General features: G+C 40.9%; 1 protein-coding gene across 7 annotated transcripts in view; it reads left to right on the top strand.

Annotated features, from left to right (window-relative positions):
- The first annotated feature begins 279 nt into the window (after positions 1–279).
- The window catches only part of LOC126866439 (ETS-like protein pointed), a 143060-nt gene continuing 124240 nt past the window's right edge, over positions 280–19099 (top strand). For 2 of the 7 annotated variants that reach the window (XM_050620020.1, XM_050620015.1), the window contains exons 1-3: positions 281–483; positions 6311–6420; positions 16046–16253. In XM_050620020.1, the coding sequence (XP_050475977.1) occupies positions 6316–6420; positions 16046–16253 (313 nt within the window). In that variant the 5' untranslated portion in view covers positions 281–483; positions 6311–6315. Of the gene's footprint in view, positions 484–6310; positions 6507–8285; positions 8430–14262; positions 14455–16045; positions 16254–19099 lie in introns of those variants that run through there. The other 5 variants (XM_050620013.1, XM_050620021.1, XM_050620016.1 and 2 more) reach the window with 5 other exon arrangements.

Here is a 19099-nt window from a genome sequence, read left to right as displayed (position 1 = left end):
TAAATTGGTCCACCCTATCGAGCTCATGTTTGTATTTCAGATTTATATTTTTAAAAGTTTACATTTTAATTTTTATAATGTACATTAATAAAATAGTAGGTAAAAATTGAAGTTAGTGTGAACCATCTATTATTTGTATACCCCGACTGCAGTAATGTTCCAACGGAATGCGCAGAATACGACAACGAATCACAGAGGAGAATACGTTCGCCCATCAGTGATTGGCTAAAGGCACTGTGCCCCGGGGTGGGGAGGTGAACCCGCTTTTAGTTTCATTCATGAACGCCTGAGCCGTGGCCATAATATATTTGTAATCTGTATTGTGTACGGGTATACCGCGTTAGTGCTGCCGATGTGCGTGCGCCTCACAGTCGTACACGTGATTGTTGTTTTGTGTTCGATTCCTGTTTGGTGTTTTTCGTGGACATTATCTGGACAATTGACACGGTTGCGCTCTTCACTGGATTTTACGTTGGAGAACAGGTAAGTGAACACGTTAAAAGACAGTCCACCTGCGCGCTTTCTGCGTGATACGAGCGCGCGAACGCAAATCTTCGAAACTTCTGAATTGTATTGGTCTTATGTTAGGCCAGAGTTTCGAGTTTTTTTACTATGAAAACGATATAGCAAAACGAGACGAAGAAATTCTAAAATATTACAACCTGGTAGAACGTAGCGTCAGAAAAGTATACGCCTACGTTCGGTCAGGCGTATATTTGTTTTGACGAGTGTTCTCTTGGTTACTTTGCATCCCACGGAAAATTCAGATACGTATATTATAATCTAAGTACGTTACATGTGCAAGCATGTCACAGGTTTTATTTGTTTATTTCTATCGGCTGGAGCCGAATTGGAGGTAAATAAATAGAAGTTTTGTTTTCCTTAAATATGCGGTTACATTTTATTTTTTGTATTTGATGTCACCTCTGTGTAACAAAACGAATTCTTTTATATCATAGCTTTCGTAGTATTGTATTCACGAACGTATTATCTTGTGTAAGCCTACCGTACGATTTAGGAGATATTCGTTTACTTACGTCATATCGTTTATTATTCATATCTTTGTCTCGCTTGAAATATATTTATTTGAAGAAAAATTGATTGCACAATAGAGATAACGATTCTATTGTACTCGGTCGTGACTCGAATATACATATGTATGTAATTGGCATGTTTCAAATAAGGTTCTTTCAAAGTGAAATTCGACTCTCGATGTTTGTAAGAACATTTCGAAGATTAAGCCTTTCGCATTGATTCGTATCGATCGTAAATATCTCGTACCTGATAATCGTATCACATTTTACGTTACTTGCTATTTCTTTTTTTATCATTTCGACCAACGTACTTACTGTTCGTTTGTGGAATCTTTTAATAATAATCTTTGAGTAAGGTGTGTCGGAAATTGTTTTTTTGCATACATAATTATAAATCAAAAAATAAATATATCGATAACGCACTACAAGATACAATATATCGAGTGATACAGAATCGATATTGTGTTTAACGAATGAACATATCTTATAACACTTCGATTATGAAATTCTATTACGACATTTTACAATTATTTGTGATTTTTATTACAGATAACGCATAATGATGTAAATATATATGTAAAAAAATCTCATTAGTTTTTATATCCTGAGACTAGTCTCGTACAGAAATATCCAATAGATCATTATTGCCAACCTAGTCGAGCTCATAAAAATTCATCGATTTTTACTAAAGCATTAATCTAGATAGTGTGATAATATTAGGCTGTATTTTTGTGGAATATTTAACCCAATATTTTAGACTCTGACAAATAATTTATGCCAGATCTGGATCATTTTTTCTACGGTGTCTGCGTAACATATTTCGCTGGTAACGCGTGTAGGTAATATTTCCGTCGAACAGTATTTGGTATACATACAGACAGAGACGAGAGAAAAAGAGCGCAAGGGAGGAGGAGGGGGAGGAGGGGGTAAAGAGATAGGAAACGCAAGGGGGAGAGAGAGAAATAGTGTGTTGGACAGTGTAAGTTAAACGCATACGAGGGGATGGCTAGCCTGGCAATTTAAAAAAGGAACGCGATGCCCTCGGTGTTGGTGGGTCGAATGGTTTTTGTACACTTTCTCGGATCTCGGGGAGTACAGCATGGCAACGCTGCGACCTACCATGCTTCTTCCCTCGTTTGTCTCTCGACTGTTTCTTCTTTCTACCAAAGACGCGACAAATATCAAAGGCCAGAGAAGACACCACGATGACAAAGCTCCGCGAACGTTCTGACATCGCACGAGGGATAGAAAGGAAGAAGGGAGGAAGAAGAAGATGTGAGGAAAGAATATAAAGGGGAGAGGGAGCATGTATGCTAGAGAAAGAGAAAAAGAAACCGTTGCGCGTTGATCGGTTTAGAGACAAGACGATTCTTGTTTTGCCAAATATGCTTTCTGTTGGAAAAACTAGAAAAAGAGAGAACTTCCACTTTGAGGTAAATTGTTGCTTCTTTTTTTAACAGATCAGTATATTTATCATATACACAACTGATTAATCGGTCAACTATTGCTCGGTAATTGTTAGTAAATTATACTCTTCAGGGATTGTAGAAAATTCTAATCTAGCTGCTTAGTAAAATTTGTTTGGTTAATTGGCAACGAATCTAAGTCGATAGATTTTAAAAAATACACTTATTCGGAAAAAATAACTTTCCATTTTATATCTTAAAACTCAAGATTGACAATCGATCCTGTTTTGCCCTAGATTTTGATCACGTGATGTTATTCACCACTCCTGACTTGACTCGTTCAACAGAGTATAGCCAATTGTATGATGTTTGCAACAATACGAGTTCGAGTGACAATCGTTCGATAATAGCGTGCCTTCGATTCTCGAACGAAGTGTTTTTTTCTTAACGTTCAAATTTTAAGCTGGCAGTAGTGCATCGGTAGTTCGTGGCGCGGGTTGAGTTGGTGTTACGAATTCGGAAGTTATGAATGGAAAAGAAATATCATGTCGGTTTTAATAAGTTCGAAAGTCAAGCGAGTAATGAAATTTTTCCCCATATGGGTCCTTCGTGGGTGCTGAAACTTGCATACGGGTCCATGCATCTCGTGCATGGAGAACCTGGAGGAACGTCTGCCCGCATCTGGAAACCCAGCGGCAGCTTCTCGAAAGATATTATATTGCTCTTTCGCCGGAGTTGAAACAATAGACACTCCAGCTTCTCGAAGGACGATCCAGTTTATACACGGTGTCTCAGAAAAACGAAACGGACGTAAGAATTTTGTACATACTTGTTCTTTCCGCCATTTTGTTATCGCTCAAAACGGTAGCAAGTTATAAATTTCTTTTTATGAAAATAGTTCAACTTTTTGTAGTGTTTTTCAAAATAGTATTATTTTCCCTTTATTTGGAGTTCAAATTTATTGTATTGATTACATTCTTATATTATTGTTAACTAATTTAAAAAAAAAAATGGGCATCCATTTCCAAGGATATCGTTAATATTGCATAATCACAAGATATAATAAAATTATCTTTCAATCGTGGAGTTCTTTTGGAAGGATAATAAATTTGTTTAAGATAAAGGTATATAACCCTTATAATCTTATGTAAAACTTTAATTAAGTTATAAATAGCTATGATAAATAGCTCAAATAACTTTTCAAACGAAGAACTGCGTCTGAAACTATGTTTAAAGATATATTAGTAAAAGTAGCCATTTGTCTTCTTTCCCTCTTGTCTTTCCTATTTCGGTTCCATTTCATGGTCAAGAAAATGCAAGAGTTCTCGAGGTAGTTCTAACTCAGTAACTTCGATGTTACGTGTGTGCATGAAACATTAGAGTGAGGCATTCCTTCTTCATTCTTTTTTCTTTGTTCCAGTTAGTGGGTAGAAAATTCGATATGTTATATTACATAGGTATTGTGTGGTAGAGCTGTGTCTATTGGCGAATGCCTCTCTGTATGCGAATGAGGAATTCGTGGAGTAAATAAACCAACAGCGCTACGATTTTACCCGTCTGTATCGAACGATCTTTTCTTTCACTTTCATTCTTCGGAAATGCAGGTAACTGCTTCTGAGTGGAAACGGCATCCTTGTGTTTGCTCGGAAGTCGGCTGAACACTTTAAAGCTGGAAACCGATCGCGTTCCCTTTCAGAGTCCCACTGATAATCTTCAGGTATATCCATGAAATATAGGAAACATGATGTGTATAATGTATATCTGTAATGTATACATATAATGTATACATGTTTCAGTAATTACATTCTGTAACGTATTTGGAGTCTACGTTTTGGGCTCTTAGTTCTGTATTATTCCATTGTTTGATTTCAGCATATAACGCATAATATTTCGTACCAAACTTTATATATTGCAAAACACATAATTAAATTCTTAATAAAACCTGCATTGATTCTAATGTATTTAATTATTTTTTCTTTCATTCTTAATAGTAATCAGTCATCAAGCAGAGTCTTATCTATCGTTGAAAGATCGAGAGATAACCAGACATAATTTGCACTCAATATAACAAAGCAAATTTCCATTGGAATATTTTGCAGCAAATCCTGGAAGAATCTTTAGCCCTTCAGCCGAAGGATGATCATTGATCAATGTCAAAGTTGCTCTTTCGACATATGGTTTTCCTTGTCGCGCAATAAAGTGATTTGAAGTTGGCCAATCGATAATGGTAAATGGTTATTCTGATATCAATTTATCTGAGAACACGTATGTATTTTTTATCAGTATGTAAGCTCATAATTAATTTGCTGAATTTGTTTTTTGGGGGCTTGAATCTTTCCTTTGTTCTTCGCTAGTGGTCGTTTTTCAAAAGTCTCTGTTTAGATAAACGAATCCAAGAAATCGTATCTTCCGGCGAGTTAAATCGATAGGCGACTTGGAGATAAGAGTCGCTATCAGCTGGATCACTGAATGAATATTGTAAGCGTTATTAATGCCGTAGTTGAAAACAACATCGTGGGAGTGAGGATTTCGTTGATCGCCTCGGTGGAAATCCTTGAAATTATTTTAGGTCAAGCCTTCGCAACATTGTCGCAAACGTTATCTATAATTAAATTCCATCCGATTAACTTGTCGTAAGAACATTTATCGAAGAGTTAACAAAAAGTTTGTCAGCTGTAAGATAAATTCACACGATAGGCCCATGGTTGATCTTCCTTCAAAAACGTTTCTGTGCTTCTAATGAAAAGACGTATCTACTCTTTCTTTTTGAGAAGTTATTGGCACCTTGTATCGGGGAGAGAGTTAAAAAAGAAGGTTGAATTGCGAGGCGCTTTGTAGGCTGTGAAGCAGGAGTATTTCGGCCGTGTACAAAGAGCCGTGAGAGTCGATGGCGGTGCTCGAGCACTTTTCCACCTACCATCTGTCGTTTGGGCTTCCAGCCGGAGTAACCTGATCTTTGTAGAAACCAGAGTTCGAAAACCTCCTACGTTAGTGCCTGTAGTTCCTCGCATCCCCCTTGCCGCGTGAATCTTTTTAAAAATTGCACTTCTAACTTGCTTCTTGCTAAACCTTATATTCCGTTGTTGTCTGAATCACCTTATCCTATTCTGTATTCTAACTGCAGCTTTGACTCTTTTCTTTGGTATTCGAGTCTTTTAGAAATTATGGAAAATAATTTTCTAACAAAGACGAAAAGCTGGAGAGCGAAGTCGAATCGTGGTATTCGTTTGGTCGCGAGCAACAGGCATGATGATTTCTCGCGTTTTAGAGCAACCAGCGTGGTAAAAGGAAGACTCGGGTGGAAGAGTAGGTACGTCATGTGGAAGAGAATTTACTGTGCAGGTTGCAAATAAAAAGGAACGGTGATTTAGCATCTCCAGGCCGCGTTCAAGAGGCGCGTGCGAGCGTTCGTTGCACGGGGAATGTCTGTTTTTAAGGCGAGTTGCGACCGCTATTAAGCGTCCAAAGCGCGACTTATGCTTTTCACGTGCAGCCACCGCCTAAATATCGAATTTACACGCGGTGATTCGAACAAAACGCCCTTTGCACGCCAAGCGATCGTTCCTTCGTGAAGGAACGAGCAAATTTATTCGTACGCTATATGTTGTGAAGAAACCAACTTATAGAATGGAATAAATATAAAAGCCTTTAACTCCTTGTTTTACGACATTTTTAATCTTCGATCTTATGAATTAAAAATGAAGTTGGAATGAAATTTTAATAAAATATATATAATGAATATATAATATAATAAAATGAAAACTTTGTTAATACTTGTTGTAATCGCGAGTATAATAGGATATTGTATAAGGCAAGGAGTTAAAATACGTTGATTTTGATATTCTTTGCTAAAATACAATCTTTTTGCAGCCAATATGGATATGGAATCCCTGTACGACTACGGGGAGGAGGAACAGGACTTCTACGAGGAGAGTCCTGGTACCAGGAAAGGTTACCCGATCGATCACAGATCCATCAAGGTCAGTGATACTCTTTGATCGTTCACTCGAGCGGAGCAAAGACGGAAGGAAGACGATCGACGCTTTTAACCTCACACGATCCACAGGTGACGCTTAATTACACCCGGTCTAAATCTGAAACGGCGCGCAATTTCGAAATGTGAGAGGTTTGATCTCTGTTTTGATCTGGGATTCTGCAGCCGCGTGATCGCGTCGCGGCGTTATTTTCGGAACTTCCTTTTAATGTCGCCGCTCGCGCTGCCAGCCATTTCCATTGTGTAATTGTCATCGATGCGACACTTCGAACTTGCGATCGTTTTCCTTTCGTTTTATTCTCAGGATGAAAACTACGGTTTGCGCAAAAATAGAAAGGAATGTAAAAATTGTAAAAGATAATGGAATGCCAGAAGCTGTTTCGAATGTTTCTGTTATATCGAACCATCTACCTATAGTTGTTATTAGTCTCGTGAAAAAGAATGTAAATTGTTTATGCATAGTTAAGAAGAGCTAGCTATTCTCAACGTGATATTCGAGGAATTGCTACGTTCGGTGGACAGATTGACGGATGGCTTTGAACTTTTTAGATTGTAACTAAATACGTTTACTTAAAGAACAGCCTAACCACGATCGACGATTTTTTTTGGCAAACTTCTCGAATATTTCATTCGAAAAGACAGACAATCCTACTAAAACCACCAGGGAGCAGCGGAAATTTTCCAACATTGGACAAGTATGCTGCATTTATTAATTAACTGTGATGGCTCGTTAGGGGCATTATCGTACAGGAAACGCGATAGTTTCTATTAAATAGAAGATAGAGAAGGAGAGAGAAGAGGACCGTCCGAAATAGGCGAATCCTGCTCTATTTTCGCGGTGATAGTTGACGTTGGCAACTCCGTTGGCAGAGCTTGCGATTGTACGAGTGCCAGTAACAATTCGTTCCGTAGCTGCTCTCCGCCTTCGTTTCATGAATGAACGTAGAGCCAACGATCGTTTCTCATCCCCTCTCGCCCTTCCATTCCTCCCTGACCTCACGTGGTCACCGTCTAACACTTCTAACGCGTTCTCCTTTACTCTTGATCCTTCTTTCTCCGTTCTGCGTGCTTGCGTGCTTCTCTCTGTCCTGTTCTTCCTCCTCGTTTCACTCGGTTGCGCCCTGATCATCGGTCTCTCTTTGTCCTCGCCTGTTCGATCGCTCTCTTCTTTCTTTTGCCGTGTGCTCCCTCCTTGTTCTTCCTCCTACTATTTCCCCTTTGTTTTATATTCCTTCGGGCTCCTCTGTCGGGGCAGACACGAAATCTTGGATAGCGTGCGCGCTTATGTAAGGCGTGATGTTTAATTGATAGCTCGGTTGGAAGACTATGTAAATGACCATCGTGTAATGGGTTTATACAAGTTTCGAATTAAACGAATAGCTATGTATACGGTCGTGTAATGGATGTTCAGGCGATTTCACGTTGCATTTTAAGTTTCGTTAGGCAGTTAATCGAACCGCGTGTAAGTCTCGTTCTCTTCTCTCACCTCTTCCTTGGTCGTTGTCTCGGTCCGCTGGTGCTCGAAGAAGGCGTCTTCTCGCCGTTTCTTCGTCTGGTTTCGCCTTGTTTAGCGTCTGCTGGCCCCCATCTGTTCCGACTGCTCGGATCAGGTCGACTTTACTGCCAGTTTACGCACTTTTGCTTCGAGTTTGAGCAACCGACTTGTTCCTCGATACAAACCCAATATGGTGGATAACACGTAGATACGTTCGTCTTTTACGTTTCAAGATTGTGTAATATTTTAAAGTGGAAAGTCTATTTTCGCGACGTACGTATTACGACGATGTATTGTTCTACGACTAAGATCGATGGACTTTGACAAATTAATAAAGATCTACTCCATCTCCGCAGTGTCATTCGTCGAAAGAAATCATCCCGTAGGAATCGTAAACGGGTTAGCTCGAAGGGAGGAAGAAGCAAAAAGGAGGTAGCAGCAGGAAGGAGGAGTAGTAATCCTTCGAAAGCGAAAGGGACGTGGAAGAGACGGGAAAGTCGGTGAGTTAGTTAAGAGGAACGGGATGTAGGGACAGGCGGGAAGAAACGCGTGCACGGCTGCCGGTGCTCGGGGGAGGAGAAAGGAGAAATCTAAGTCGCCAGAAATAGCATCCCTTCTCGCATCATGTAGCCAGACCTTCTGCATGCGCCGTTCGTTCTAGTCGCATGCACCGTTGCCTCACCTACGTCACACGCTCTCTCGCGCCCGGTGCATCGTTGTCCTCTCTTCGCCTCTGCTCCACTCCCCTCCTCCCTCTCTGTCGACTTTGCTTCTTTTCATTAACGAGCCGAGGGTTGACGGAGGAGAGCAACGTCGTTATACAATCTAACGGACATCTCGTGGCGATGCATGCGTTAGGAGGGAACCCTCTGTCACACGTAGAAGCTTTAATGCAACTCACCGTCCAAGATTGAAATTGAATTTTTAGAATGACTTTTAGAAGCGCGATGATTCAGTTTCGTTTCGTTCAGAGGTTTCTCGCAAGAGTTCTTGCTTCTATGAAAGACTATTTTGGAGATGCGTGGGTCACGTTTTCTTGACAGAAGGTAGGTTCTTTTTCTAGAGGGAAACGTTGAAAGTTTGATAGGGGACACGTACTCTATTTTGAGCGTTGATTATATCTTTGGTTATTCAAATGACGAATAGTAGTGGAAGAGAGGAAGTAATATAGGGGAATTTGAACCAGATTGATGATAAGAGCCTGTCTAGAACAATTAGCCGTTTGCAATCGTGCCCATTCGCTCGCCATCGATTCAGGATTAAACGATTTGGGCGTGGTGCATCCGTTTCCTTTCCTAGCTTCCCGCTGCATACTGATTATACCTGTTTTCCCCTGACAATACTGGTCTTGATAGATCGGACGAGCCAACCATTGGTTTTCTCGATTTTTTTGAGAGGAAATATGTCAAAGGATATTTTCTTCTTGCTCCTGGTTATTACAGTTATTCGAAGAGAACGTTGAAGAAGCGCCTTTCTCGATTCATGATACCCTGGAACATCGCGTTGTCCACTTGACATTTACAGTCTACAATCATCCTGTTTCCTTTGCAAATATTTACGAATTGCATCACGTAATCTTTGCACTGTCAAATTTCACAGTTATCCAGTGTTTCGTTCCGAGGCCATCTGTCGATGAATATTTAATAAGAGGAAAGCAGGACAGCTGTTGTCAGCGCAGGAACTGGCCACTTGGCCGCTTCTCTGCCGGAAGTCCTCCGCGGAACTCGTCGAAAAACGATCCCCCGCTCGCATTCGGAGGATCGACTCGAATCTCCCACGATTCCTTTTCTTTCAAATCACGCTACGTCGGTCCAAGATTCTAATATCATCTATAGTATTAGGAAAAGAAGATCTGTGGCGTTAAGGATAATACAGAAGCAACGTAATTAAGATTTAATATTTGAAACATACGTAAAGCGAATTATTATACCTTTATTGTTATACATAGTCTCTTTTTAAGTATTGAAATTTTAAGTTAAGTCGCTTGTATCGCTCTGAACTTTGAAACGATCATCCTCCTCGCTGGAGTCCCTTCATTTTTCTTATTTCACGTTTTCTAGTTTCTAATGAAACTAACGTTCAAGGAACTCGACGAAGCCAATATGAAAGAGTATTCATCTCGCTAGATAGATTTGCTTGCGATCGATCTCAGAGAGAGAGAGAGAGAGAGAGAGAAAGAGAGAAAGAGGTTCACGATTATTCACGAACTTCTAAATATACGAGGCTAACCTTTCGGCTTTTAACGAGGGGTAATAAAATCCATGCTCGGTGCATATTTACGTCGCTAGCTACGGCAACCAGGTCGATGTAGCGGAAAAGTTTTTAATCGTGCGTGTCTTCTGTCATTCATCCCTGATAAATAGAAGCTGCGTATAAATAGCGAATGGGACGATGAATGGCGGACGTTACGTGTTCATCGACGTTTTTCTCTCGTTCTCGGTTCATTGATGATACTTACTCGGGCCTATCGAGACCCTATTCCCTCGTAATACTACTCGATCGATTCGTTTCCCCGATTACATCTATAAGACACTATAAAACAGAATAGTAATACCCCTTTTTTTAACCTGATTTAGTTACGCTTTGAAATTCGTGTCCATTAGCGAATATCCTGTTTATATAATTACGTTTCGCAATTGTCCATTGACGATATCGACGAAGAGATAGGCTGGAATTAGTGAGTTTAACGTTTGACCGGTTTATCGACTATCTTGGATCGAAAATGGTAATGTTGAACGCTTCCTCGCGAGGCCTTATCTTATCGTAGTCCACGTGCGTGCAATCAGGCGACATTCGGTCTCAGAAAACATTGATATTACGTTCATTGACGGTATGTCTGACCATTGAAATGCGCTCAATTTCGTAACTACTGTATTCTACCAGCGTTTGACTATCTTCGTATTGGCTTTGGATCAATTGGAAGATCGTTGAAAGACTTTGCGAGCGAAAGAATCATTCTCGCGACTTGATCAGAGATTCTTTTAAAATATTTAAGACATATTTCCATTCAGTGTCTCGACCTTCTCGATTACTTCGCAGCTGCTGTTGCATTTATCTGCTAATTATATTACTTTGTCTTTAATCTATAATCACGCTGTCAATTAATGGAATTGCTCGCGTTAAACATGAACAGCCGAACGTCTCGTCCGTTCATTTTTCATTTGACACACGTCTCCAGTTGTCGATATCGTTCGTTAAGGAACCGACGAATGTTTCACTATGCATCGTCGTGAACCGACTGAAATCTCGACGTTGAACGGATTCTCTGCGTTCGAAATACATACTAGTTTCTATTTCGTGCGATCGAGATAATCGAATCAAGATGCGACTTGCAGGTTTCATTGAATTGGACGTTGAATGTTTAAAGATGCAATGGTTTTTAGACGAGTCTCCAAGTGGCCGAGCCACGATTCGATCTTGGAAAAATATTTTCGACCGTTTTTGCTCCTGCTGCTGCGTGGCTCGAATAGATTTACATGTCTGAAAGGACCATTACTGGGAACGCGGTTCGACGTCTATTTTTGCTCGCACGTTGGTTGAAACAATCTTGCCTATTGCTCGGTGAACTCGTTCGATATTTCTCTTGGGTCGTCTGTCTTTTTTCCTTGGCTTCTTGGCTCGCTCTGAAGCCAATTGGTTAGAACGATCTTTCTAGTATTCTTCGAAGTCACGATAGAACTCTACTTATTGGGATGAAATTTTAGTTACTGGCCAATTAACTGAACTGCCGTCCGAATCCAATTAAGCGAATGAAACGTGGAATTAAATATTCAATAATTTCATTAGCGCTAAAAATCAGCCACAAATTGTTGCTTCGATTTCTATCGTTATTGGATATAAATGGAATCTCATTTCTATTAGCGTTTCGATATCGATATCTTTGATTCGAATCGGGAGAAAGAAATATTGCCGATCTTTGCTCGGAGAACGAAGTTCGGTTGCAACATTTGTTCTACGAATGCAATCTCAGCTGTAGCCCGATTCCCAAACTAATGGCAAAGATTCAAGAAACATAACTCTCCGACTAAATTTCCATGCCGAAACGTTTCAGAATAATATGTTACCACACGATGAAGGAGCGCGAAGAGAAAAGAAAGAAACGTAGAAGCAAATGGGGGGTAAAAATAGCTGGCGATCGTGGTAGACGTGAAACGTGCTAATAGCTCCTTTTCGTTTCTTCCTTTCAAGGGCGTATTCGACGATCTTCTCTCTCTTGGCTTTCGCCGTTGGTCCTCTCGGTCAGTCAGAGAACACAGTCTCTTAGCCGGCTCCCTCTTCGTCTGTTCGCTTCTCTTTCGACGATTCCTCTCTGTCCCCCTTCTTCGTAGACTCTGTTACTCACTCATTCAGAGAACGGTTCGAGTCCGTTCAGATGGAGTATAATGCCGAGTTTCTTGTACGAACCAGGTCGTCGTGCTGCCCAAAGGTGCGGACTTTGTGCACGAAGATGGAAGCTTAACGCTTTTACACGAGGATATTCCCTTTCCTACCGCTCCGATCGTGCTCTACGATCCGACTGGTTCAGAGAATCGTGCTATAAAATAAATATAAACTGTGCTATAAAATGATAACCGTACACACCGAGGCAACGCGTATTCTTCCAATAAAACGATAAAGTTATCTGTTAGGGTTTTGGGGAATTCATGGAAGTTAATGTTTTGTAGGGAGGGGACATTATCTAAAATGGAAATGAGTGTTCGTTTTCTTTCTTCTTAGAAAAGAAATAGATGGCTCGCCCGAATGTTTCAACGGTGATGAATACTCGTTGCGTTAATTGTAAAGAATAAAGGAGTGGGAGCTGTATACCGTGACGTTTTGGCTCGGGGATAGACGACGCCGATTTCCGAGAAATAATTGCGAATTGTATCGTTCGCAATTCGTACGACGATTAATTTATCTAGGCGCGAGTACAATGCGCACTCATCGATCGCGGTAAGTGAATTCGCGTAGACGATGTTCCGTTCTTATCCACGTTTTCTTCTCGTCCAACCTCGTTGAACATAAATGTACGAGGAAAAGATACGGAAAACCTTGGACTTATCGTTTCTAGACTGCTGCTTGTGCAAATTATAAACGATGTTCATCTTTCGTTGTAAACATTTAAATTAAGATCTATCGTAGCTGTTACATTGCAAATATTTTGTATAGGTACTTTGTCGTATTATTCGCATTGTGTAATGTCTCGTAAACGTATAAACATCCGTAGTTTAATCATTACTGTTTCACTTTAATCTGTTAATCCGTGGCATTAATCTCTTCGTTTATTGTTCGTCAAACTTTCGTTTCTTTCGAAAACAAATGCACATCATATGTGCATTGGAAAGAATTAAAATCAAGCTGTCTGAGATTAATTTGATTTTTTTAACTCTAAATTTCGTGATTGAAGAAATTCTGACGAAAGGATGACACGGTTAATAGGATAAAAAAATACATAAGAGGAAAAGATGATGAAGATGTAAATCAAAATGATAGCTTTATCGAGACTCGTATGTTCTATTGCTTACACGATACTAAAATAATCTCGATGGCTGGTCTCACGGATCGGGCTTGGCAGTTTGGTTCGGAAGCAAGTGGCCTGAACGTACGGTCACGTAGGTCTAACGTAGTGGAACGAATCGACACGGCTCGGTATCGTTCGAATGCCGATGATGAAAGAGGAAGAGATAGGTAAACAGATAGATGAACTGGCGGAGAAAGACGGCAAGCAACGCGTGACAAGAATTACCAGCAGACCGCTTCTCTGCATACACGTGTTGCGTTAGTATGTGTACAGGCAATACGTGGGGGAAAATAATTATCGTGTAAGACAGAGGGGCCGTTGTTCGATTCACGATTTAATCGGCTCTCCCATTAACGCGAGATCACTTTTCTTACTTCGCGCTTTCATCCATGGAAAATCTCGCTCTATTAGACATAGAACTTGTAATACTCCTATGCAATCTTCCATATTCTAAACTTTCCATTGAGCGTTGGTATCGTGGGCGCTAGCGAGCGGTATCTCTAGAAAACAGAATACAGAGATAGAAGCGAAAAGCAGTCTGAATACTCGATGTTCGCTGGTGTTCAGTTATCAATAATGTAGATACATGCAAATATTATATACTCATGGCATCTATATCTTCTCGCAAATGTAAATACTGATTATCCTAGGAAATGTAACTCGATGCTCGATTCTCTGATTATCATCTAAACACCTTAAGCTCCAACATGAAAACCCTCGTGGCGCCAGGATGGCGGTTATTTACCGAGTTAAGTCTCGTTCCCTATATTTTCCGTGGTAAATTCGAGATTTATGTACTGTAGTTTATCGAATTGATGCGTGTACCATGCACTTGGTTGGAGTGCCATCACCGGTATGGTCCTGCGTCTATGACCGACGAGCGTCTGGTGATGGAGGAAGGGTGGCTGATGGACTGGCTCTCCGGCGACAGTGGAGGAGGGAAAAGAGGAAAGAATTAGAGGGGAAAGATGCGGAGAGTGCAACGAGGTGGGCGAGACCTGGTGATAGAGTGCATCGTGAGAGAGGTAAAGGGAAACAGAGGAGAGAAGAAGAGCGTAAAAGGAGAGAGCAGATAGGGAGAGGGGACGAGAAGCGTAGGTACGGCGAGGTTAGAATGTTGCATCGCGTCGCAGCGCTGTCGTTGCATTGCGTACCGTTGCGTCACTCTCTTGTGCAGCGTTTCATTCAACTTGGAGTCCCTCGCACGAAGGTCAAGCGGTCGTAGCTATCGCCAAGCGCGCCGACTCTGTTGCATCTTCTCTCTCTCTTTCTCTCTCTCTTTCCTTCTTTCTTTCCCTTTTTCCACCCACCGCTATCGCTGTAATATTAATTTGTCGGTCATTCTCGGTCAGCTTGAATTTTTTACATTTTCGTAACATTCTTCTCGACGTAGCGTATATAGCACGATGTATTTTAAACGAGTAATAACTCTATGAAATCTCCCATGAAATTCGTCCTCGTCGGTACATTCATCTTTCTTCCACCTAAAGTTTAATTTCGTCTCGATCAAACCGTTGCGGTTTCTCTTCCCTTCTCTTTCCCTTCGGTCTCTTTTCAACATATCTCTGTCCCTCGTGTTTCTCCATCTTCATCGATCATTCGGTCATCCGTCTCGTTTCTTCTCCATCTTTTTCTGCCTTGCGATCTACCTCCCGTACCGTTTCTCTCGTTGCCCGTTTCTTATTCAGCGATTTTATTTCTTTCTCCCGCGTCGAGCTCTCCTTTATCCGCCCCCTCCACCTCCTGTCGTTCTCTGCCCATTCTCCTCCCTACCGTTGCTCTTTTTCCGCTCTTCTCCCCTTCCGGCACGTCAACTCCAGCAGGTTCACCGTCCATTCATGCCTCCACCGAGACGCCGTCTCCTCGCGACTCTTTCATCCTACCTTCCTACGATCCCGACCTTCTTTCTCTCTCCTTCACCCACCATCCCTCGACGATCATTGATTCTTATCGCTCTCTTCATCGAGTTTCTTCTCTTCTCTGTCTCTGCTGTTTTACTTCTCGTTCTTTAATGTTTCACAGATCCTTGTTTTGGCTTGGTTCTTTCATACTAGAATCTCCTCGGGCTTGTTTCGATAACTGTACCAAGAAGATACGAATCTGTACGTCATACCGTAATAGTATCATAGTACGGAGATAGTGAGAGTTACGTGGATTTGTCGCTTACGGAACATACAGTAGGCAATGATCTTTAAGTAAGATTCGTCCATTAGCTACGCGTGAGATAATAGTTAGAATGAATGTCATGTTCCGACAACTGTCGCTTTAACCAATGCATCATCTGAAATGTACACGCTATATACACATCTGATTACATTAACATATACGTATACACTGTAATTATAGCTAAACACTGACCGTCTTTAATTTAAATAAGCCAACAGCAATGTCTAGTCTGTCGTAATTGTGAAACTAGACTATTCGTAACATTGTCTAACATCGCTCTCTTATGTTAAGAATAATGGTAGTGTGAACGTTACTAATTTATTCTTTTTGCTTTTTTTTAACGAATCTGATTCTCGTTCAGGATCGATATTAACAAACATGGAGCAACAATGTATCATTCTGTCAATAGATCGAATTAAAAAGAAAGTCTCTGCTTTCTTCTCCTTTCAGCGCGATGCCAGAGGCGTGGGCAGCTATCTGGGAGGCGGCAGCATTAGCGACGGTGGCGGCATGTTGACGGTTATGGCAAAGTTGATGAAACAAGAGCTGGCCTCTGACGCCGAGGAAGAGGGCCTGGTGCCTGCCCTCTCCGGCAGGTTCACCTCGATGCGGAAAGTGCCCTCTCTTTCCGACCTGTCCGATCCGGAGAGCTCCTTAGGTGAGTTTTTCTTTTCCATTCGACTTTTCCCTGTGTTTGAAACGCTTACGGTACCTGGAGATCACCTGGCCCGTTGGACGATCGTAGGTTCGTCGAGCATCAATGAGAGTTTTTGCTTGTTAAACCTCGTCGATGCTCCGGGTTAACTGTCCTTGCGGATCGATTCAGATCTGTATTTGGGAAATTAATATGATAGAAGAGCTTTAGTTACTTTTGACAAAAATACTTTCAATTTCAATAACAGATAGCGTAACGAAAAGGTTTGTAATTAGTCATTTTTAATCGACGATCTTCTGGATCTGACCTAATGGAACATGTTCTTCGATGATAACCATAGAATGTTGGTGCATAGATCGGTAACTTGAAAAATATTTCTTGGTATTTAGTAGAAGCTTCTTTATACTCTACGTGGGTAGATAAAGTCTATGTTATTTCTCTTTGTGAGGGGATACACGATCGAGGGACCCTTTTTAAACTACGTAGCAAGTATCGCGGAGATTTTTCCTGCTAATGATAGCGGATCTATAAGAAGCACAGGCCGCGAGTTAATCAAGGGTGTTAATCGCATATTTCCATCGCCTTTGTGTTCGATTCGCGCTTTATTTGTCTCCAATATCGTATTGATTCATTAACGGGCCCGTGATTTCCAGTTCCGTTTCTCGCTTTAACCCTTTCGCTGCGCCTTATTCAACGTGTTACAAATATTAGTTCTACTTTTATATATTCAAATATAATTTCACCGAATAAAATATGGAATTGAAATAAACTTTAGAGATTTACGAAAGTTGATCGGAAAGTGGCAAATTGAGATGGTTTAAGAACCACGTTGATCATCTCGATAAATCGAAAAGCAGAGAAAGAGCGACAAATACCATTTTTCTTTTGATTTTTTTTAATTTATCATAGAATTTACTGTTATTATTCTCTCTTCGTGTAAACAAACTTACGAAAATAAATGCTTCGTATTCGCACGATTAAACGTTAATCGCCAATTTATGCTGAAATTCACGATGAAATTGAAAAATTGACAAAAATCTAGAGTCGATCAATTCGACCTCTGAGAAGCAGAAATATTATCAGCGAAAGGGTTGACGAACGTATAATTTTTTCTTCGTAGAAGAGCTCACTCCTAGGTCGAACGATTATTCACGTTTTATATACACGAAGCGATCGAACGATCGCGATATATACTATGTAACTATGCAATTTGTCCCGGGGTATCGGGTGTTGGCGTGAGAAAATGACACGCTCACGCGTGTGTTTACCCGGCCGGTCTAGTAATCGTCCAGGCAAATGTTTCAATTAGCCATGTACGCGGCCATTGTAGTTTTAACGCGCCACAAGATACCTATTGTGAGCGGTGGAGGAGAGAAGAGAGGGAGGGAACGTTTCGAGGCTCCCTTGTGTGACGTTAATTCACCGCGCGTTTCAGTAGCCTGTGGGGGAACGTTGAATTTCCCGCAGTCTCGCAGGCATATTCATCGGGCATCTTTATAGTTAATGCACGCGGTTATATGTGCCACGAACGCGTAACAGGTTTCCGGACAGGGGAATAACGTAATTGTAATCATAATCGCTAATTTTCCCCTTTCCCTTTTGCGTGGGATTAGCTGTACTTTATTTTGAGAAAGTTTGTTTGCTTTTTTCACGTCTTCATTCGCTAGGTTGCTAACTAGTCTTTTTTCTATTAGATCGCACGTAGAATAACACCGAGACTCAAAGGAAAAATAGTATAAACTGAATGAATCTGTAATTTGAGGAAACTATAGATAGTATAAGTTGATTTTTAATAGAAGAGCGTGTGGTCTAGAACGTTAGAACACTCACATACGCTTGGAGATCGAAAACAATATATTCTACATAAATACGAATTTTCTGTTTCTCTCGTTTTTGATATGATGATATGATTCTAAATGCTTTACTTTTCCGCTAAGCCTTCCAATTGATTATGGAACACGTTGCAAACGCTATATCGATGAAATTCAACAAAAGTCTTGAATTGAGTCGTTTTGAACGCGAATACAATGTTATTGATAGTATTTTCCAAAGATTGCAGAGCACACGTATAAAGTTTCTTTTATTCATTTGGATATTCTATTTTCTCAAGTATCAGGCAGTCGATCGGAATCGCGCGGAGTCAGCGGAAAATCCTTGCTCGGTTCGCTCGTGTTTTACGGGAGGATGTAAAAATGGCTTGGAATTTTGTTTACCACCTCGAGGGCCGAAGATGGAAGGGTTTATGTGGGTAGTCGAAAGAATTCTGGAATCAGCTATTCCAGACCTGTGTCTCTGTTGAAACACGATCGATCCAACGGCGTGGTTGTAGTGTCCTGTTAACTGTTGGATTGTGACACTAAAAGGTGCACTTACATCGAGTGATGCTTGCATAATATGAGCGGTAGCTGCATAAGCACTTACTCGTGTATAACTTGTCCGATTAGATCGCGCAGACCGGCTCGCACGACGTTGCGTGTTGCGCTATTTTAAAATTTAAAACGGTGCGGCGAGGAAAAAAAATGAGAGGGTGACCGATCTTAGGGAGAAAGAGAGGAGAGTATCTTTCGTGGCACTTTTTTTTCCACGAAAAAAAGAGATGAAATATTCTGCGAAGAAAAGGGAAAGAAATGAAAAAGAAAACGGATAACGTTGGTCGAAGCGTGTGCTCGTACGAAAATTCTTGGAAGAGGCTTTTGAGTATTAAACTGCGTATCTGTATTCGAAAGGTACAGGACAATTGATCAAGAGCGCATATAATAGTCTAAAAATATCGCCAGTCGATTTGCATACAATTTGCTCGACGCACGCGGCGCGAGTCTCGTGACGAACAAAAACGAATTCCACGAACG

This window comes from Bombus huntii, chromosome 6, assembly GCF_024542735.1.
Source record: "Bombus huntii isolate Logan2020A chromosome 6, iyBomHunt1.1, whole genome shotgun sequence".
NCBI classification, from domain to species: domain Eukaryota; kingdom Metazoa; phylum Arthropoda; class Insecta; order Hymenoptera; family Apidae; genus Bombus; species Bombus huntii.
Note: the sequence above shows the minus strand (reverse complement) of the source record. Positions and strands in the feature narration are given on the sequence as shown.